The 15,874-nt window shown below is 37.6% G+C and overlaps 1 protein-coding gene across 1 annotated transcript in view; it reads right to left on the reverse strand.

Moving 5' to 3' along the window:
- The window catches only part of TRPM3 (transient receptor potential cation channel subfamily M member 3), a 254,725-nt gene that overhangs the window by 5,669 nt on the left and 233,182 nt on the right, over nucleotides 1–15,874 (reverse strand). Inside the window, exons 23-26 of the mRNA XM_042826792.1 lie at nucleotides 12,930–13,140; nucleotides 4,245–4,395; nucleotides 3,482–3,681; nucleotides 3,026–3,158 (exon numbers count right to left, since the gene is read on the reverse strand). Coding sequence (XP_042682726.1) covers nucleotides 3,026–3,158; nucleotides 3,482–3,681; nucleotides 4,245–4,395; nucleotides 12,930–13,140 — 695 coding nt within the window. The remainder of the gene's footprint in view (nucleotides 1–3,025; nucleotides 3,159–3,481; nucleotides 3,682–4,244; nucleotides 4,396–12,929; nucleotides 13,141–15,874) is intronic.

The raw sequence follows: 15,874 nt of genomic DNA on the forward strand, positions 1-15,874 counted from the left end.
TACTTCCATGTGTCCATGTAAGGTTGTGGCTACTAAGGAAGGACAAACATCAACAGCGGTTTCATATTTTGATCTTGGAATGTGAAAAAGTCAGGTAAAAGAGGGATTCTGTGTGGTGGCCACAGCTCTGAATACTTCTGTGGTGTCTTTGCAGTAAGAACGGCAAGGCACTTGCTGAATCCACACAGATCCCACAGGATTTCATGGTGGACTATTCCAAGGTGAGAATATAAACTGTTGCATGTTTTAGGTGGCAAGGTTCTGTGATCCTGACTCACCACAACCACAGAGATTGCAGCTGATATTGCTTATTTATATCCAGTCCACTACAGCAAGAAAAAACGTGTCTTTCATTTTCATTGTTCTTTCATTTTCCTGAGCTCCTCCTTGTCTCTGAACCTATCTAGGCCGATCTTCAAGGCAAGACTATTCCTGTCTCCTTTTTCCCTTCCAGTACAAGCTCCCTAATCCTTCTTCCAGGATTACTGGCTTTGCACCCATGGCGTGAAGCTGCCCTCCTTCAGGTAGCCTGCAGGGTATGCTGGTAGATCCAGCTGCAGGTAGAAGCTGCTCAAGGAAATGTTGAAAACATTCCTGGGAGCTAAGTGGATCACAGATGCCTGGAAGAGGAGGAAGGCTGTGAGCAGTCTGGGTACAGATATGTAACTCAGGCCTTGTCCCAGTTCCTATTTCACCTCCAGCCTAACAGCACCCTCAGCTTCCTAAAAAAGGAAGTGCAGAAAAATACACACAACTTCTCAGGGTACTCTGGTTCAATTTTGCACTGTGTAAAATTGAGTTAATTGGCTAGCTAACCAAGCTGATGATCTCATGACTATAATGTAGGTACTGTGTTCGGTCTAATAATACAGGCTGAAGACAGGATGTTGAAACAGAAACCACAGACTGCACATTCTCTTTTTTCTTCTTCTTCACATCATGTTAATTGTACAAATACATATCTATGCAGAAACTATGAGGCTGTATTTTAAATATTTGAATGTTCAGTAAGTTGGAAAAAGTAAGTTTCTTTTTTCAGATTCAAAACACTTTAAGGGATAAAAGCCCAACCATAATTGCATGTTATTTAGGACACTTTTTAATGAATTATTTCTCTTTGAGTCTTACATGCTTGTTTTCATTTAGGACTCAATAATCATGAATTCTCCTCTGAAATGAGGTACTTTAAGTCATTCCATTTAAAGTAAAGGGAAGTGCTCCCGTACTGTAATAAAATAGGGCCAAAACAAAGTGCAAGGACAGACTATTATACGTTTGTTTTTCAGTACTAAGAGCACTTGCCTAATGTAGAGAAGGTCCCAGGTTACTACTTATTTACAGAGGCTTCAAACATACCTCGTATTTCCTTGGTCACCAAAAGTAAAGTTGTGACTGAGCAGAGATCTGAATATGCATATACCATGTTCAGGTAAGTTCTCATTTCTATCAGAACACAAGGACCTCAAACCACAGATAAATGTAGCTCACTGTCTTTCTCTGAAGCATATGTAATTTTTCTCCTTTACATTCTTCAGTCTCCAGCCATTTTCAGCTTAGATCTCTGTAGTCCTTACATCATTTCTCTTACAGAGGTTTTGTCTAGTCTATGTTTTAATCAGTGAAGACTTTTAACTGACATAATCATCTTCTTTTAGATCCCATCATTTTCACTCTGTTCTATCATTTACTTCATAAAATAATCACCTGTTCTCATTTATTTTGAACTGTGTCCTGCTAGATTAATCTGTTGCTCTCCTGTTTCTTGTTCTTGTACAGAAATCAGTTGATTTCTGCTCACCCTCTCCTTGCACTCAGAGCTGCATAGACCTCTATCAATTCATTTCTGATTTGTGTCTTCCAGACAGAATACTGTTGGATTACTTAGACATTCCTTTTAAGAAAGCTATTCCATGCTTTACCGCACTTCCTCTCTAGTACCTTTCCCTAAAATCTGAGTCTTGAGAGTGCTATTTTCAGGAATGCAGAAGATTATAATCTGATTCCAGCAGAATTCATTCTTCTTCAACCTGGGTGATTATGTTTGCTATTATACAAATATATATATATAAATATAGTATAAATATATTTAACAAATTAAAATTATACTATTTTACCTCTAGGAAACATATTTCAGGCAAAGCTGCATGCTAGAAGATTACAGGTAAGCAGAAGAGTGTTACACCTATGTATTCAATTACAAAGACTACTTTCCTGATCACATTTAGATGCATTCAGGATGAAGTAGAGTATTCAGAGTACAGAGTATTCAGTGGTTCTCGAGTTTTATGAATATCTGACAGAGTATTACCCTAGAATATTTATTGGCAGCAATGCCATGCATCAAACAACAAAATCTGTCTTCAAAATTTAGCTCTGTTGCTTAGCTGCTATATGACAAAAGGATGTAAACACCATAGGAGATTAACAGATTCCTGCATTTTAGGACGGTTGAAGACTGGCAGCTTTCACTAAACTCATGTTTTTATTAGTCATCTCCGTGTTTTACTCGTGTAGGTAAAATGTCTAGTTCCTTTGGAATTAATGGCAAGATACCTGTTTCTCTTAAAGTAACCAATTAACCCAGCAAGACTAGCCTGAAACAAGGCTCCTTCACTATCTAAGGGAGTAGCAGATCAGTGTCTCAGTGACTATCTAGTTTTCATTGAGGAATACTCATTTACCCTTCCACTGTGACCACCTGTGTCCTAAGACACCTGACCACCTGTGTCCTGAAATTCTGCTTTATAAACTGAAATGGAAGAACTTGCACTTGTCACACTATTCTATTTGTGTTCAATTACAGCTGGTTGAATGAGTTAAAGTCTTCAAAACTTTGAGGAACATTTCTTTAGTGAAGAAGAGAAAAAAAGAGAGCAAATTTCCCCACCTTGTATCATTCTACTTTTTAGTTCAGATTTATTAAAAACTACCTCAAATGTTTCCCTTTTAAAGAAAAAACAAAGGGTGAGAGTGGCAACGGAAACATATTTCTAGATCAACATATGAGAGAACAAACAAAATGTACCTTTCTGAAGTGACACGGATTCTTTCATCATTGGAAGAATTGAATCTGTCATCCTTCTCTCTAAAGTATTCTTCTATGCACTGCTCTTCAAAATCATGGACTTTTTTCAATTCATCCTCAGTTATGAAAAGTTCTGTGGAAACAATAAAAGAATTGAATTTGGAAAAGCACAAATGCGAAATTCAGGACACTTTTCTCACTGAAGAATCCTGGACTAAATTTTCAAAAGTGGGTTTCAAATGTAACTGGTATTTTGGTATGACAGCACAGAGATGCAGCTAATTATCAAACTGGTGGCTTAGATTATATATGCTTCTGGAGACAGCAAAGCTTAAGCAAGCAGACAATAGTTCTCTGCTGAGAAGGTTATCAAAATGCTGGGTTTAGCCTTCATTCACAGCAAACAGTAGATACTGAGCAGGGCAATGGAATGTCTGTAAATTGTTGACAGCTTACTTAATCCGTAGTCTCTCTCATCCGGGTCGCTTTCGTGTTTCCGCCATCTACAGCAGAGGTGCTGGAATATCATAGTCATATGGCTGAAAATGATCAGAGGTGGTGGGAGAACTGGCCTTTCATGAAACGTCATGATTAGCTGATACCTTTGAAACTTCCATACTTGGTTGGATATAGATTTGACTTCAAAAAACGTATTGCTGGAAGGCAAGAAGAGGAAAGTAACATCAGATTGAAGCATTTTTGGGTACTTTGCCAAAAATGAAATGACAGTACCCTAATTATACACATTTCACTAGCAGTGGCAAATGTTTCCTTGTCATGCAGAAAAAGGAAGAACAAAAGAAAAGGGCTAAATAAGTTTGTTCTTCAGTAAAGCACAGTGGCAATCAATCATTTCAGAATTATGTTACTACTGTTCATTCTTGCTCAGTGCAACCAGTTAGCCTTATGACAACAAAATGAGAGGAAAATATTTTTATTCTCATTTTCTATATTGGGAGTGAATGATGCCGTCACTGAACTTAACATGTTCGGCTGTTCTGCTCTCGCTCTCATCAGGTGTCTGTCTTTGGAAATGAGACAATGTGAAGAACTTGGCATTCCCTCATTCCCTGGAGTCAAGCTACTACTTCATACCTTCTCACTCTCATAAATCCTCTGAAAAATGGCTCTCATTAAAGTCAGAAGTTCAGCTGCTTTCTGACACCACAAATAATGCCCCTGCCTTCCCCAAATCCATTCTTTGGAATGTGTCACTCACTTGAAAACAGCAATCAGGAGGTTCACCAAAAGGATGTTTGCAACCAAGAGGTAACAGGCCATGATGGCAGGAACGATCCATGCTCCTGTCTTGCAAGGAGGCAGCTGGATTATCTTGCCATCTTCTCTAGTTTCATTTTGACCACAAGGAGCTGGGAACGAAAACACAAAAGAGCAAAATAGGAATGAATCTTATTTTTTCACTTTATACAGAAATGTTTAAATATTTATGAAGGTCTGCCTGCCAAAGCAATATCTTCCAAACTGGCATTGATGCTCCCCCCAAGAAATTTGAACTTGCTATAGGTGGTGGTGATCACATGATTGTCAAATTTATCACAGATTTTACAAGCTGAAGTTTTTGATGCTGTGTGTTATTTGCCATGAATATCAAGATATTCCACTCCAAAATTTCAGGACATCCATCTTTGTGAGTAGGCTGCCTGTTTCATATAGCTAAAATATGTTAAGACTCTGTAGTAATTTGTGGCTGTCTGCAAAAAGCTACATTAGCTAAAAATCTACTTTAAAAACTTTTTTTTTTATGATGAAAATTTAGTCTTTTTGTTATTTTTTATTTTTATTTCAATAGAGATCTGAAAAATAGCGTAAAGAAATGCATGAAAATAAATAACTCCTGTGAGCTGCAGTGCTCAGAGCCTTTCTGGGAAGTATTCATAGTGGCTGTTTGCAAATAAGGACTTTTGACTGCATTCCTAATACAGACATTTGACTGCACTCCTAGAAACTGTGGGGGAAATTTTAAAGTCTTCACTGTACCAGGTAAAGGGACATATAGCAGATGAGTTGCCACCTGTTTCTTCCCCAGATGTTTTGGAACCAAAAAGACCTCCTTATTAGTGTTTTCAAACAGAAGCAAAGACGAAGAAAACATTCTGAACTGCTTTTCTTCTTTTTGTTTGTTTGCCTTTGTGATCTTGTGGAAGATCTGCACAGCTGCATTTGGAAGTATGGGTTCAGTTTATCATCTCCTAGCTTCACGCTGCCCTGGTGGTCCTTTGTACTTTTTAAATTAGCTCTTCAAGACAAAAAATCAAAGAAGCAGTTTACATATACAATCATCTTAGTTGAATTTGCTCAGTGCTGTGGCTACCTCCCCCTTGTCCATTTCCCTCTGACTTAATGGACAACAAACCTTGCAAATGCTATATGTTTTGTGAAATCTCATACCATGTCAAAACATCTACGATACCCAATATCAAATATTTTAATCAAAAAAGTCCTTCTGACCTTGATTTAAAGAGCATGGAATTCTACTGTGGGTACTGTACTGGCAGTCATATGATATTATTTGAGAGACGGGTGCTTGGTTTTGGGCAACATGTACAGGTGTTGTGTTATTACCAATACAGCAATACGGGACAAAGGGTACATGCTCCAATAAATATCAGCTATATCCTAAAGTATTCTACTTGCATAAAAAGAAATGGCAAACCTAAGTATTTTGCAAGTATTATCTCTAGAGCTTTTTCCTTACAGAAATAAGTTTTATTACTGGAGCCACGTGAATGTAATTCATTATTTCTCAGAAAATATCACATTGCAGGTCTTTTAATTCTGTACTGATTTTGTATTTCCTGCTCTGCTCCAACCAGTGGCTTCTAGACAGGGAACTTCTAGAGAGTCCTGAGGGGGGGCTACAAAGATGATGAGGTGCCTGAAGCATCTTTTATGAGGAAAGTCTGAGTAACATGCATCTGTTGTCTTGGAGAAAAGAAGACTGAGAGGGGATCTTATCAATGCTTATACATATCTAAATTGTGGATGTCACATGGATGGAGCCAGGCTCTTTTCAGTACTGCTCAGCAACAGGACATAGGAAGTTCCACACAAATATGAAAAAGAACTTCTTTACTATGAGGGTGACAGAGCACTGAAACAGGCTGCCCAGAGAGGCTGTGGGGTCTCCTCTGCAGATGTTCAAAACCCACCTGGATGTTTTCCTGTGCCACCTTCTTTAGAGAACCTGCTTTAGCAAGGGGTGGACACGATGATCTCTAGAGGTCTCTTCCAACCCCTGTAATTCTGTTGATTCATTTAGACATACAAAATACTGCTAGATTTCTTGGGCTAGGTTCATTCAGTCTTCATCCAACAGAAACTGGGACAATCAACACGGTATTGGCACTTCAGTGAGGCATTTCTGTTTATGTGGAAACATTAACTCACATGCTGATTCAGAGCTACAAAGGCCAACATGATACAGTAATACAGTACCAAAACCTGTCATGATTTTATCAAGAATGCAGCAATCACTTTAGAAGCTGATGAAACCTGTTGTCTTTTTGTCTGCTAAATCAGAGAACAAATAATGTCTTTTGTAATGATGAGAGAAAATTCTGAAAAACATGTTTTAAATTTTATATCAAAGATAAAAAAAAACCTCAGTCTAATGTCTAGATATATTTTATTATTCCAAATTTCTATTTAAATAACAACAAAAAATATTTTCATCTATAAAACTCTCTCTCGACAGCTATTAAGACAGAAACGATTTATCCAAATTTATTGGCCTACACTGGAGTATTTAAAATGCCACTAATGTATTCCTGTTAGTATATATCATACAGTGATGGCCACAATAGACTCTCTACACAGAGAAGCCTCCATCATCTTTTCTGTACACTTATCAGCAATGCTGTGTGTTTGTAAAATTTTTCTATCAGTTCTGTTGGAGAAAGTTATAATAGCAAATACTAATCTTGTGCTTTACTTCTTGGAGATCTGAGCCAACACTCAGTCTTCAAATCTTAGCTGCATGATGTGTGTCCAAAATGCTGAAGCTTGTGTTCTAATGCATATGACTGAAATGAGCATCTTATTCCATCTTTAAATTACAACATTAGTTCTAAAGGACAGTTTTCCCACCATTAAAGAAACTGTTAAAAATATTCCCAGAAAACAAGAATCAGAAGTTTCTCTCTTTGTTAGGGGAAGAACTGGCAGGTGGCAAAGAGTAGCAATGATATTCTTTTTCGATAACAAAGATGCTTATTTACATTTAAGAAATTAGATTTCCGCTTGATGATTTTAATTGTATTTTGAGAAATGCAGAATTGCTTATAGTATGTGCAATAACATACTGTGATGACAAACCTTTGCAAAGAACAGTTTTAACATGTATGGAAATATATTTCTATCTTTTTACATTACAGACTTGCTCTAGCAAAAATATGTAGAACACTTAACTCTGGTAAAAAGCTTTATTAAAAGAAACTCAGCTAGTATAACTACATGCATGGTCCAGGTAACTGAAAACTCCAGGCACACTGATACATAAAAGACACTGGATGTAGGTAGGCCATTATGCTCTGATGGCAGTCTTTAAAAAATGATAACTGGTTGGAATTTTAATTTAAATTCCATGTATTAGATTCACTCAGCTTTCACTGCACCCTGACATCTGTGGTTTTACATAATTTTTGTATCTTTTGTTTCCCGTTTCACAGTCTGCCCCTATGCTTAATTTTCCTTCCTGGCTCCTCTTTACAGTTTCCTGTGTGGGCCTTTCCTGCTACATACCTAACCCTTCCTCTTTCCTGGCCAGCAAATTGGTGCAAAGCAAAAAACAGCGGCCCATATATCTATGTGCTTCAGACTACAGAATTAGCAAAGCTTGGGAAGGATTTATTTCCCTGGTGTAATCACTTTCACCACATGGGCACTGATCACTTTTACTGAGCGTTGGGTGGAGGGCTTGAGCAACAACACTTGCAAATTTTTGTGGCATGACTCTTTCCCCAGCTGCAGCTTTCTGAGGTGGTAGTGGTAAATAATGGAGAGAGGAAAATATGTAGCTGAACAGTTCTTTTACCAAATAACTTTTTACCTTTGATGGAAACTTTTCATGTAAAAATGGATGCGACTTTCACAGTAGAATTTCACTTGAAATCATGGAAGCTTCTGAGTGGGCTAATGTGATCACTATTCTTAAAAATATGGAAACCAGTAAGTGGAAATAACAAATTAACTCCCACCTTTTTTTTAATTATTGCTATTATTTTCTTTTTAATAAGTCTGGGCGTTCTAAGTGTGCTTTCATTTCCTTCCAATTTTGATATGCATGAACCCAAAGGAAATGAAAGCATTTTATATATTTATTCAAAATAAAACAGTACCAAAACCTGTCATGATTTCACTTACTAGCTTGCCAAGTCAGTAAATACTGAAAAAAGGCTAAGTGAGCTGCCCAAGCTTCTCCTGTTCTTCTCTGGCAGAACTCTGAACTCTAGGAGCTCTGAATTTCGTATAATTACTCTCTTTGTCAGCATCCAGGGAACGGTAAAGTGTCTCATTATTTCAAGAAAGTTACTTTAACTATGGCACTGTGACCTTAATAATTGCTTCTTGCTTTCAGCCACATTGTAATGACACAAAAAACAATCACATGGTATTTTGATTATTATGTATAGTAAACCTCTTTACTCTTCTTGTTCTCTCTAGTGCTTTCTCCCTCCTCCTCCCTGTATCAAAACATCCAAATAAATGGAATCTCAGAGGAGTGCTAAGAAGGGGAAGACTGCTGCAGCTCAGGCCAGAGAGACTCTCAAAACCGTGTGTAGGCTGAACAAAATATTATCCTCTGCCTTTGTATAACAAAGCTAAAAATACTGCCTGTGCTTCAGAGTTGCAACATGAAGCTGCATGATGAAAAAAAAAAAAGGCATGATTTATTCTGCTTGTGCAAAGCTGCTCTGATACTTCTAATTCCAGAATGATCCATGTAAGTGACAACTCTTACACAAATCTCCTGTAGAGAGAAACAAAGGATAAAATCTTTAAGATTGTGAAGAATTTAGTATAAATTTCTCATTTATGCTAAGAAACCTTTGAGAACTGAAATAAATTCTAGGAGGCTATGAAATATAAGGAATGTAAATAAAAATCTTTCTTATTAATTATATTTTCTTCTAAGATCAAGAACAGTTGAAACCTATGCATAATAACTTGTCTTTCGTATTTCACTAAAACAATGGCATTCTGGTTACTTGGCACTGCTCCAACATAAGCAAGAAAGAAAGGGAAGCCCCATTTTCTCCTCAAATATATGGGATTTTTCAATGAGGCACATGGGACAAACACAAGTCAGATTGATCCTCAGATTCCAGATGGCACTGGAAATGCTGTCAACTGGAAAGAAAATCCAGATGCAAATCTGACATGTAAGACAACAGGCACATCTGAAGAAGAACTCAAACACCCCAAGAGAGAAAAATCTAACCCAAATCCATGCTGGCTAACAGCATGCTTAGTTGTTACATCTTCTGAATACAGGAAAATGTGTTGTCTACTCTGATTTTCTCCAGGTGACCCCCATTTTCCATGTTGCCATTTCTGTCATCTATCTACATTTTCTACCAAGCAAACTCATTCCCCGGAATAATCTTTTCCTCTTCAGTATTTCTATGTAATTCTATTATTCTGCATGGGCAGAGAGCTTGACAAAGTGAAAACAGAGTCCTCTGCATGTGACAACAATTTCCAGAAGTTTTTGGTTACTATTGATAGCAAAATGTCTAAGTGAGGCAAACCGAGGGTGAGATTTTACAGCATTTATTGATTTTCTCCTGCACAGATGTTCACAAAATCATCTGTATCCCATGGGGCAGCACAGTGGTGTGCATTATTAAGAAAGACAGCCTAAAAGTGACCCACAAATCCAGAAGCCATAATCAGTTCCTGATTCAGACCACTCTCCAATCCTGAGCTAATGCGGCTGTGATGAACTTTCAGTCTGAGAGGAAACTACTTTGACAATGGTTCCACTTTTTTGTTGTTGAATTTGCCTACAAAATAAGTTGAGTTCTAAACTTATTATTTTTTCATACGTCTGGTTGACAGTCAGGAATTTGTAGGAATATTGTCTTGTTTACACCATTGATAATACACCATACCACTAAATAGCACACTCGTGTTCCCAGAAGTGAGGATGTAATTCTGTCCTCACTTTTGAGTTGAAGGTGGGATTGCATGCTGACAAGACGTGACACTAATGACACTCCAATTAACATATGCATTTTAAATATGAAATGTACACAGACAGAATGGGTAAAATATGTATTTGTACAAGAAATGCATTATTTTAGAGAGAAATTCAGTTAATGTTTTAGCAATGTAGTGCATTCAGATAAAGATCAGACCAGACATAGTGAATGGACAGGCTTTCAGCTGATGAAATGTACTGAGACATTGCATCTGGTCAGCCTTAATGCTTCACAAAACAACAGAATGTGAAAGAAAAGAAAACAAAGTCAGAAATTTACAAAAACATACTTTTTTTTTTTTTTTGTTTGTTTGCTTTTGTTTTGTTTGTTTTTTGGGTTTTTTTTTGGTACGTTTCTCAGAAAGACTAGAAAAATCTCCAGGACGTTGGTTTAAAAGTATACGTACTTCCAAGATTAGCATTTTTGCTGAATCCCAGACTTGCAAATAATGTTTCAATATTAAGCACAAAAATATAGAGAATATCACAAACAAAAATCTTTTTAGATTTTCTTGCTATAGCAGCAAGAATGATAATAATCTGCTTCAAACTATACATTCAAGTGTAGTTTAGATGCAGCATAACAATTTTTATCTTACTTGAGAAAGTACAAACTCTGTAGTACTCTAATGTGAACACGGTGGCTGATTTAGCTTAGAACAACTTGGAAAACTGATAACAATAAATTTCCGCTCTTGCTCCCAGTCTATTCCAGTGGTATAATTTCTTGAGACAGTCAAGCCTCAGATAGACATGACATATTGCACATAATTTTGCTGAAAGAGTGGCAGATTCTAATTCCCTGCATCATCTGTCTCTCAGGAAGGAGGAACTAGGTGCTGCTTTTCATTCTGGCATCACCACTTTCACTGCAACTCCTAGTTTCCTTGACAAAGACATAAGAACAGCACACCTACACTTACAGCTGGGGTTGAAACCATTGGGAATTTTGCTTTCCCTAAGCCTCAGAAGTAATTATCTTGCATCTTTTCCCAAGGCTTAAATGTTGTGCTTCTGAAAAACATAGAAGACCACCCCTAAATTCTCATGCAAGGGTATGGAGCCTGCCACCCTGTTTTTATACTTAAAAACAACACTTCATTCAAAGACAATTTAATTTCTTAGGTTTTGGGGTTCTAAACTATAATCAGCACTTCATTAAAAAAATACCAAGAACTGCTTATTCAGCCAATTGCCATGTCTATTGCACTATGGTAGTCACTTAGTACAACATCAATAAATGGCTGCTTGTAGAGGGACGGACAGAATTCTGCTTGTGCATGGGATAAACTCTTACTACTATCTTATGCCTTTGGCACAGGCTGAAGTTTTAATCCCCCAACTATTATATCTTTGGAATGAAATGAATTTTTGCAAAGAAAAAAAAAAAAAGGAAAGGGATAAAAATGAAGGGATTAGGTGAGAAGCTAAACTCAGGGAGAAGCCGTGTGATTTTAGATACTTTTATGCTTCTGTGCATGTCTTGCTGCCTCTGAGAACAAAGTGTTGAAATGATCATAAAAAAGAGGCATCATCTGCATCCACAGTAGTGGTTCTGCACTATCCATAGAAAACACATTACTACGGAACTGCTGAAATATCACATGTGATATGCACACCTCTGTCCATCTTGAACTGAGTAATCTGGGGTAAATCATGGTGGTACAGGTATGTTTATTACATTAACCGGTTTGGAAAAAATCAACACCTTTTTTCAAGCTTTCATCCAAGCTTTCATTCAAGCTTTGTCAATACTGAACAGAAGATAAATTTAGTAAACAATGTACGGTGCATAGGAGAAAAATACCTTAAGTAGTGTTTTAATGGCTGCCATTTGCTGCTGGAAGATATACTTCTAAATGCTGCTGAGATTTACACACATTTAGGTAGAAATGATGAACATCAGTTACATGTCGGTATTAGTTAGTGATAGACTGTAACACTTTGTTCCATTTGTCATCTGCTGCCTCATTTCTCATGACCACCCCTCTCCTTTGGCATAACACACTGGGTGGCACCAGGAGGTTTATTTTAGATAGAAAACTGGCCTTTTACTGATCACCAGCCAAATGAATCCTGAGGAGACAGCACATGAAGTATTGGCTTTTGTTCTGTTTGCATTGATGTGAGCATGCTCTTGCCTTCCAGTAAATAAGTAAAAAATAATGTATTTACTCTCCCCAGAGAGAGTTGTATTACTCAGTTTAGCATTAGGGTGGTGGCAGTGAGTAGGTAATAGGGAAAAGAAAACGTCGGATTAGTTCTTGTGAGGTGCAGGAACTGAAGATCTAATCTTGTACATTAGATTTGATGCTCAGTATGAAGTTAGGTAAAAAGCGTTTAGGTCTAAAATCAAACAAATGGATGAAAAGAAATGAAGAGACATTCTATGTCTCAAATATACCAAAGAATTCATCACAGATATTTGGGAGAGTATCCCCACTATCCAACAGGTCAAAAGGAAACATTTAAAATGTTATTTGCGATATAATTTAGCATTACAGATTTTTGGTTAAATAATTGCAGAGTGATGACAGGAGTAGGTTCCATAATTGACACTCCAATATTAGCTGTAAAAATATTTTGTGACAGTTCTCTGTGATAAAGGGTCCTCTATCTTGAGCCATTTATTGAGCACATACACATAATCTAGTAGGACATCATCTGATCAAAGTTGGATACCTGACTTTGGTGTATGAGAATCATAAACTTGCTTACGGTCTATCTGGTCTGCAAACACTTCCCCATAGATCATCCAGTAAGGCATGTAAAAAATGTTTTTTGCCAGCTTCCATGACGGCTCCTCATTGGGGAAGAGAATGGCTTGTCTTGCAACACCGAAGCTCATCAGAACCACCAACATGATGATGACAAAATACATCATATCTATCATCTGAATGTCATGAGAAGAAAAGAGAGAAAGAAAGAGAAAGGACAAGAGTTGAATGTATTTGTCCATATTTCCATTAGGTGCTAAAAAAAAAAAAAAAAAGGTTTAAACCTTAAAAATAGAATTTTCAAAAACAATTTCTTGTCGGTGTTATACACAGCATTTCATTTTCAAAGAAGGAAAATGGTATTCTTGTGTCCTTGGTTTTGCCCACTGTTGCTTTTACGAGCAATTTAAATGTTATGAATAGACTTGAAAACACGAACTACCATCTGGTCACACCAGTTGCCTGAACAATAAATAATACAGGTTCACTGGCATCAATAGCCCGGTCAAAGTAAGGGTTGCAAGTCGATGTATTGTTTATAACTGCCTACTAACAACTGTACTAAAACACAAAGGCTGAAATAGATTATCTTATTTTCTGGTACTCATTGTCTCGGTGCAAAGGAAGGAAGCTGCATCTAACATAAGGAGTAACGGGTGGCAGAACAGCCTGTTATGGCAACATAAGGGACACCACAGTGGTAACCAGTGAGAAAGGAAAGCTACAGGCTGGATGAGAAACCAGCCTGGTGATGGGGACTGACAAATGCCATATTACCAAAAAAAATTGCATCGAACACAGACACTCAGACTATTTTTCTGCATTGCTGAATACCTCATTAGCATATACACAACTTTAATTAGTGCCAACAAAAAGTGTCTACCCATTCAAAATGTTCCTGGAAAAAGTGGGACATCAGTCCTAGGAGGTTCTCAGCGGAAGCTGAAGATTAGAAAAGCAGCTGTGCCGGCAGTATTAGTAAGGCCCTCCAGAGAGTGGAGCAAAGTGAAAGCCCTGGGCACCAAACAGGTATAGCATAGATAGGACCTACTGACTGTGAAAAAAATGTGAGTCCTGCATGGCCTCTGCTAAGCTCCCTCAAGAAGTTGTAGTTATACATTTAGTTACAGGCCTTTATTTATAACAGAATTATGACAGAGCCTTTTTTTACAGCTATGGAAGTCTCCAGCCAAAGTTCAACCAAAGGGCTCTAAACCTTCTGAGTCTTAAACCCTTCAGCCTGTATTCTCTGGCACAGCTGCATGCTGCGTGCCTTGCAGGGCAGGCAGGTGTGCAACCCATGTGCATCTCAGGTGGTGGTGGCCTGACAGCCCCATGCTGCAGCTTGAGAGCAGGCTGGCTCATATCATGTGGTGGATGAGGTGGGGGACTCTTTCAGCAGATGGATCTGCCACTGTTGTGGGGGTACTGCAGCTCTGAAGCACAGGGAGAGAGACAGGAGATTGAAGAAACACTGAGAAACTGACCAATAGAGAAAACAGAGGAGTAAACAGAAAGGGATATTCTTGTATTAAGAGAGAGACTGGAGAGAAAGAGACCTGCAGGACAGGGTCCTGCTGGGAGAGCCTTAAGAAGCCAGAAAGATGCAACTGGGGAAGGTGAAAAGAAGCAGGGAAAAATGAAAATATAGAGGTACTTAAAAAAATGCAGGAAAGAAAGACGTAAAGAAAAAAACACAACTAGGGAGGTGGGAGAGGAAAACAAATGCCTTAAAGAAATATGAATCATATACATTCCTCTGTTATTCAGGGCATTCATCTTTCAAGAAAACCCGATTGAAGAGGAATTCCAGATGATTTTATCTCAGAAGGCAACCTGAAATGGGAAGTTGCATAATTACATTTAGTTCTTGCTGTCTTCAGCAAAGAAATATAATGATGAAACCTGTATCCTCCCTTCTTCTCTGATGTTTTCAGATTGAAATATATGATGTAATATGATTTAATAAACATAACAATTATTTGCTGGAAATTTAAGAAAATTTCTTACATGCTTACAAAGTTTTTGAGAAGGTTTGAACTCACATTGCAAGACATTAAATTATCAGTGTTATTTACTCTCTTTTCAAGCACTTTATTATCTATTCCCTCCTTCAGTGTGTTCCCTCTCAAAAACTTCACTATCTCAAAATCTGGTGAATTAGATAGTTGAGTTTTCACTGACTGTAATAGGCAGTGTGTAAAGCCCTTTGGCCTGTAGGCTCAAATTACAATTGCTGCTTTAACAAGGCAATGTTCTTTTCAGTCATTTTGTAGAAAATTTTAGTCACTTATTTTAAAAAGTGATAAAATGAGGTGTTCGGTGTAGTTTTATTATTTATTGTCTCTTATTCTCCTCTTTAAAAAAATCTTTTTTTTTTTTTTTTAATTTTTTTATTTTTTTCCAATAGAAACAACAAAAAAGTGGACATTCCCACACAGGAAGAAAACTAATATACTTCTGACTCTTTTGGCATGCTACAGTGGTCGCATTTCATTCCTAAATAGAAATGAAGTAAATATACTCTTGTGCAGAGATTAGAAGAACAGTATAATAAGTTCATTCTGCAGCTGAAATTAGTTGACAATAATAAACTTGTCCATTAGCTTTCTCCTCCTCTCTCCATCCTTACTTCTAAACCTCTCAAGTCCATTTGTGCCCTTTGCATATTTGCTCATAAGGCCCAGAGGCAAAACCTATTACAGCTGCTGTATTGGGTGCAATGGAGAGGCAGGTAAAGGGAAAGTTGCTGAACACTGGAAAGATGGAAGGAGTCATCTGTTCTCTCCTGAGTCTAAACTTTGTTTAAAGAGAAGCCCAGCATACAAGCTCAGTCTGTGGACTGCGTTAAGTATAGTTTGCTGAGGAGCCCAATAGCCGTGATAGGCTTACTCTGAAGAAATATGTAGA

The sequence above is a fragment of the Centrocercus urophasianus genome, unplaced genomic scaffold, assembly GCF_019232065.1.
Source record: "Centrocercus urophasianus isolate 14NV4802_14NV808 unplaced genomic scaffold, USGS_Curo_1.0 seq_27, whole genome shotgun sequence".
NCBI classification, from domain to species: domain Eukaryota; kingdom Metazoa; phylum Chordata; class Aves; order Galliformes; family Phasianidae; genus Centrocercus; species Centrocercus urophasianus.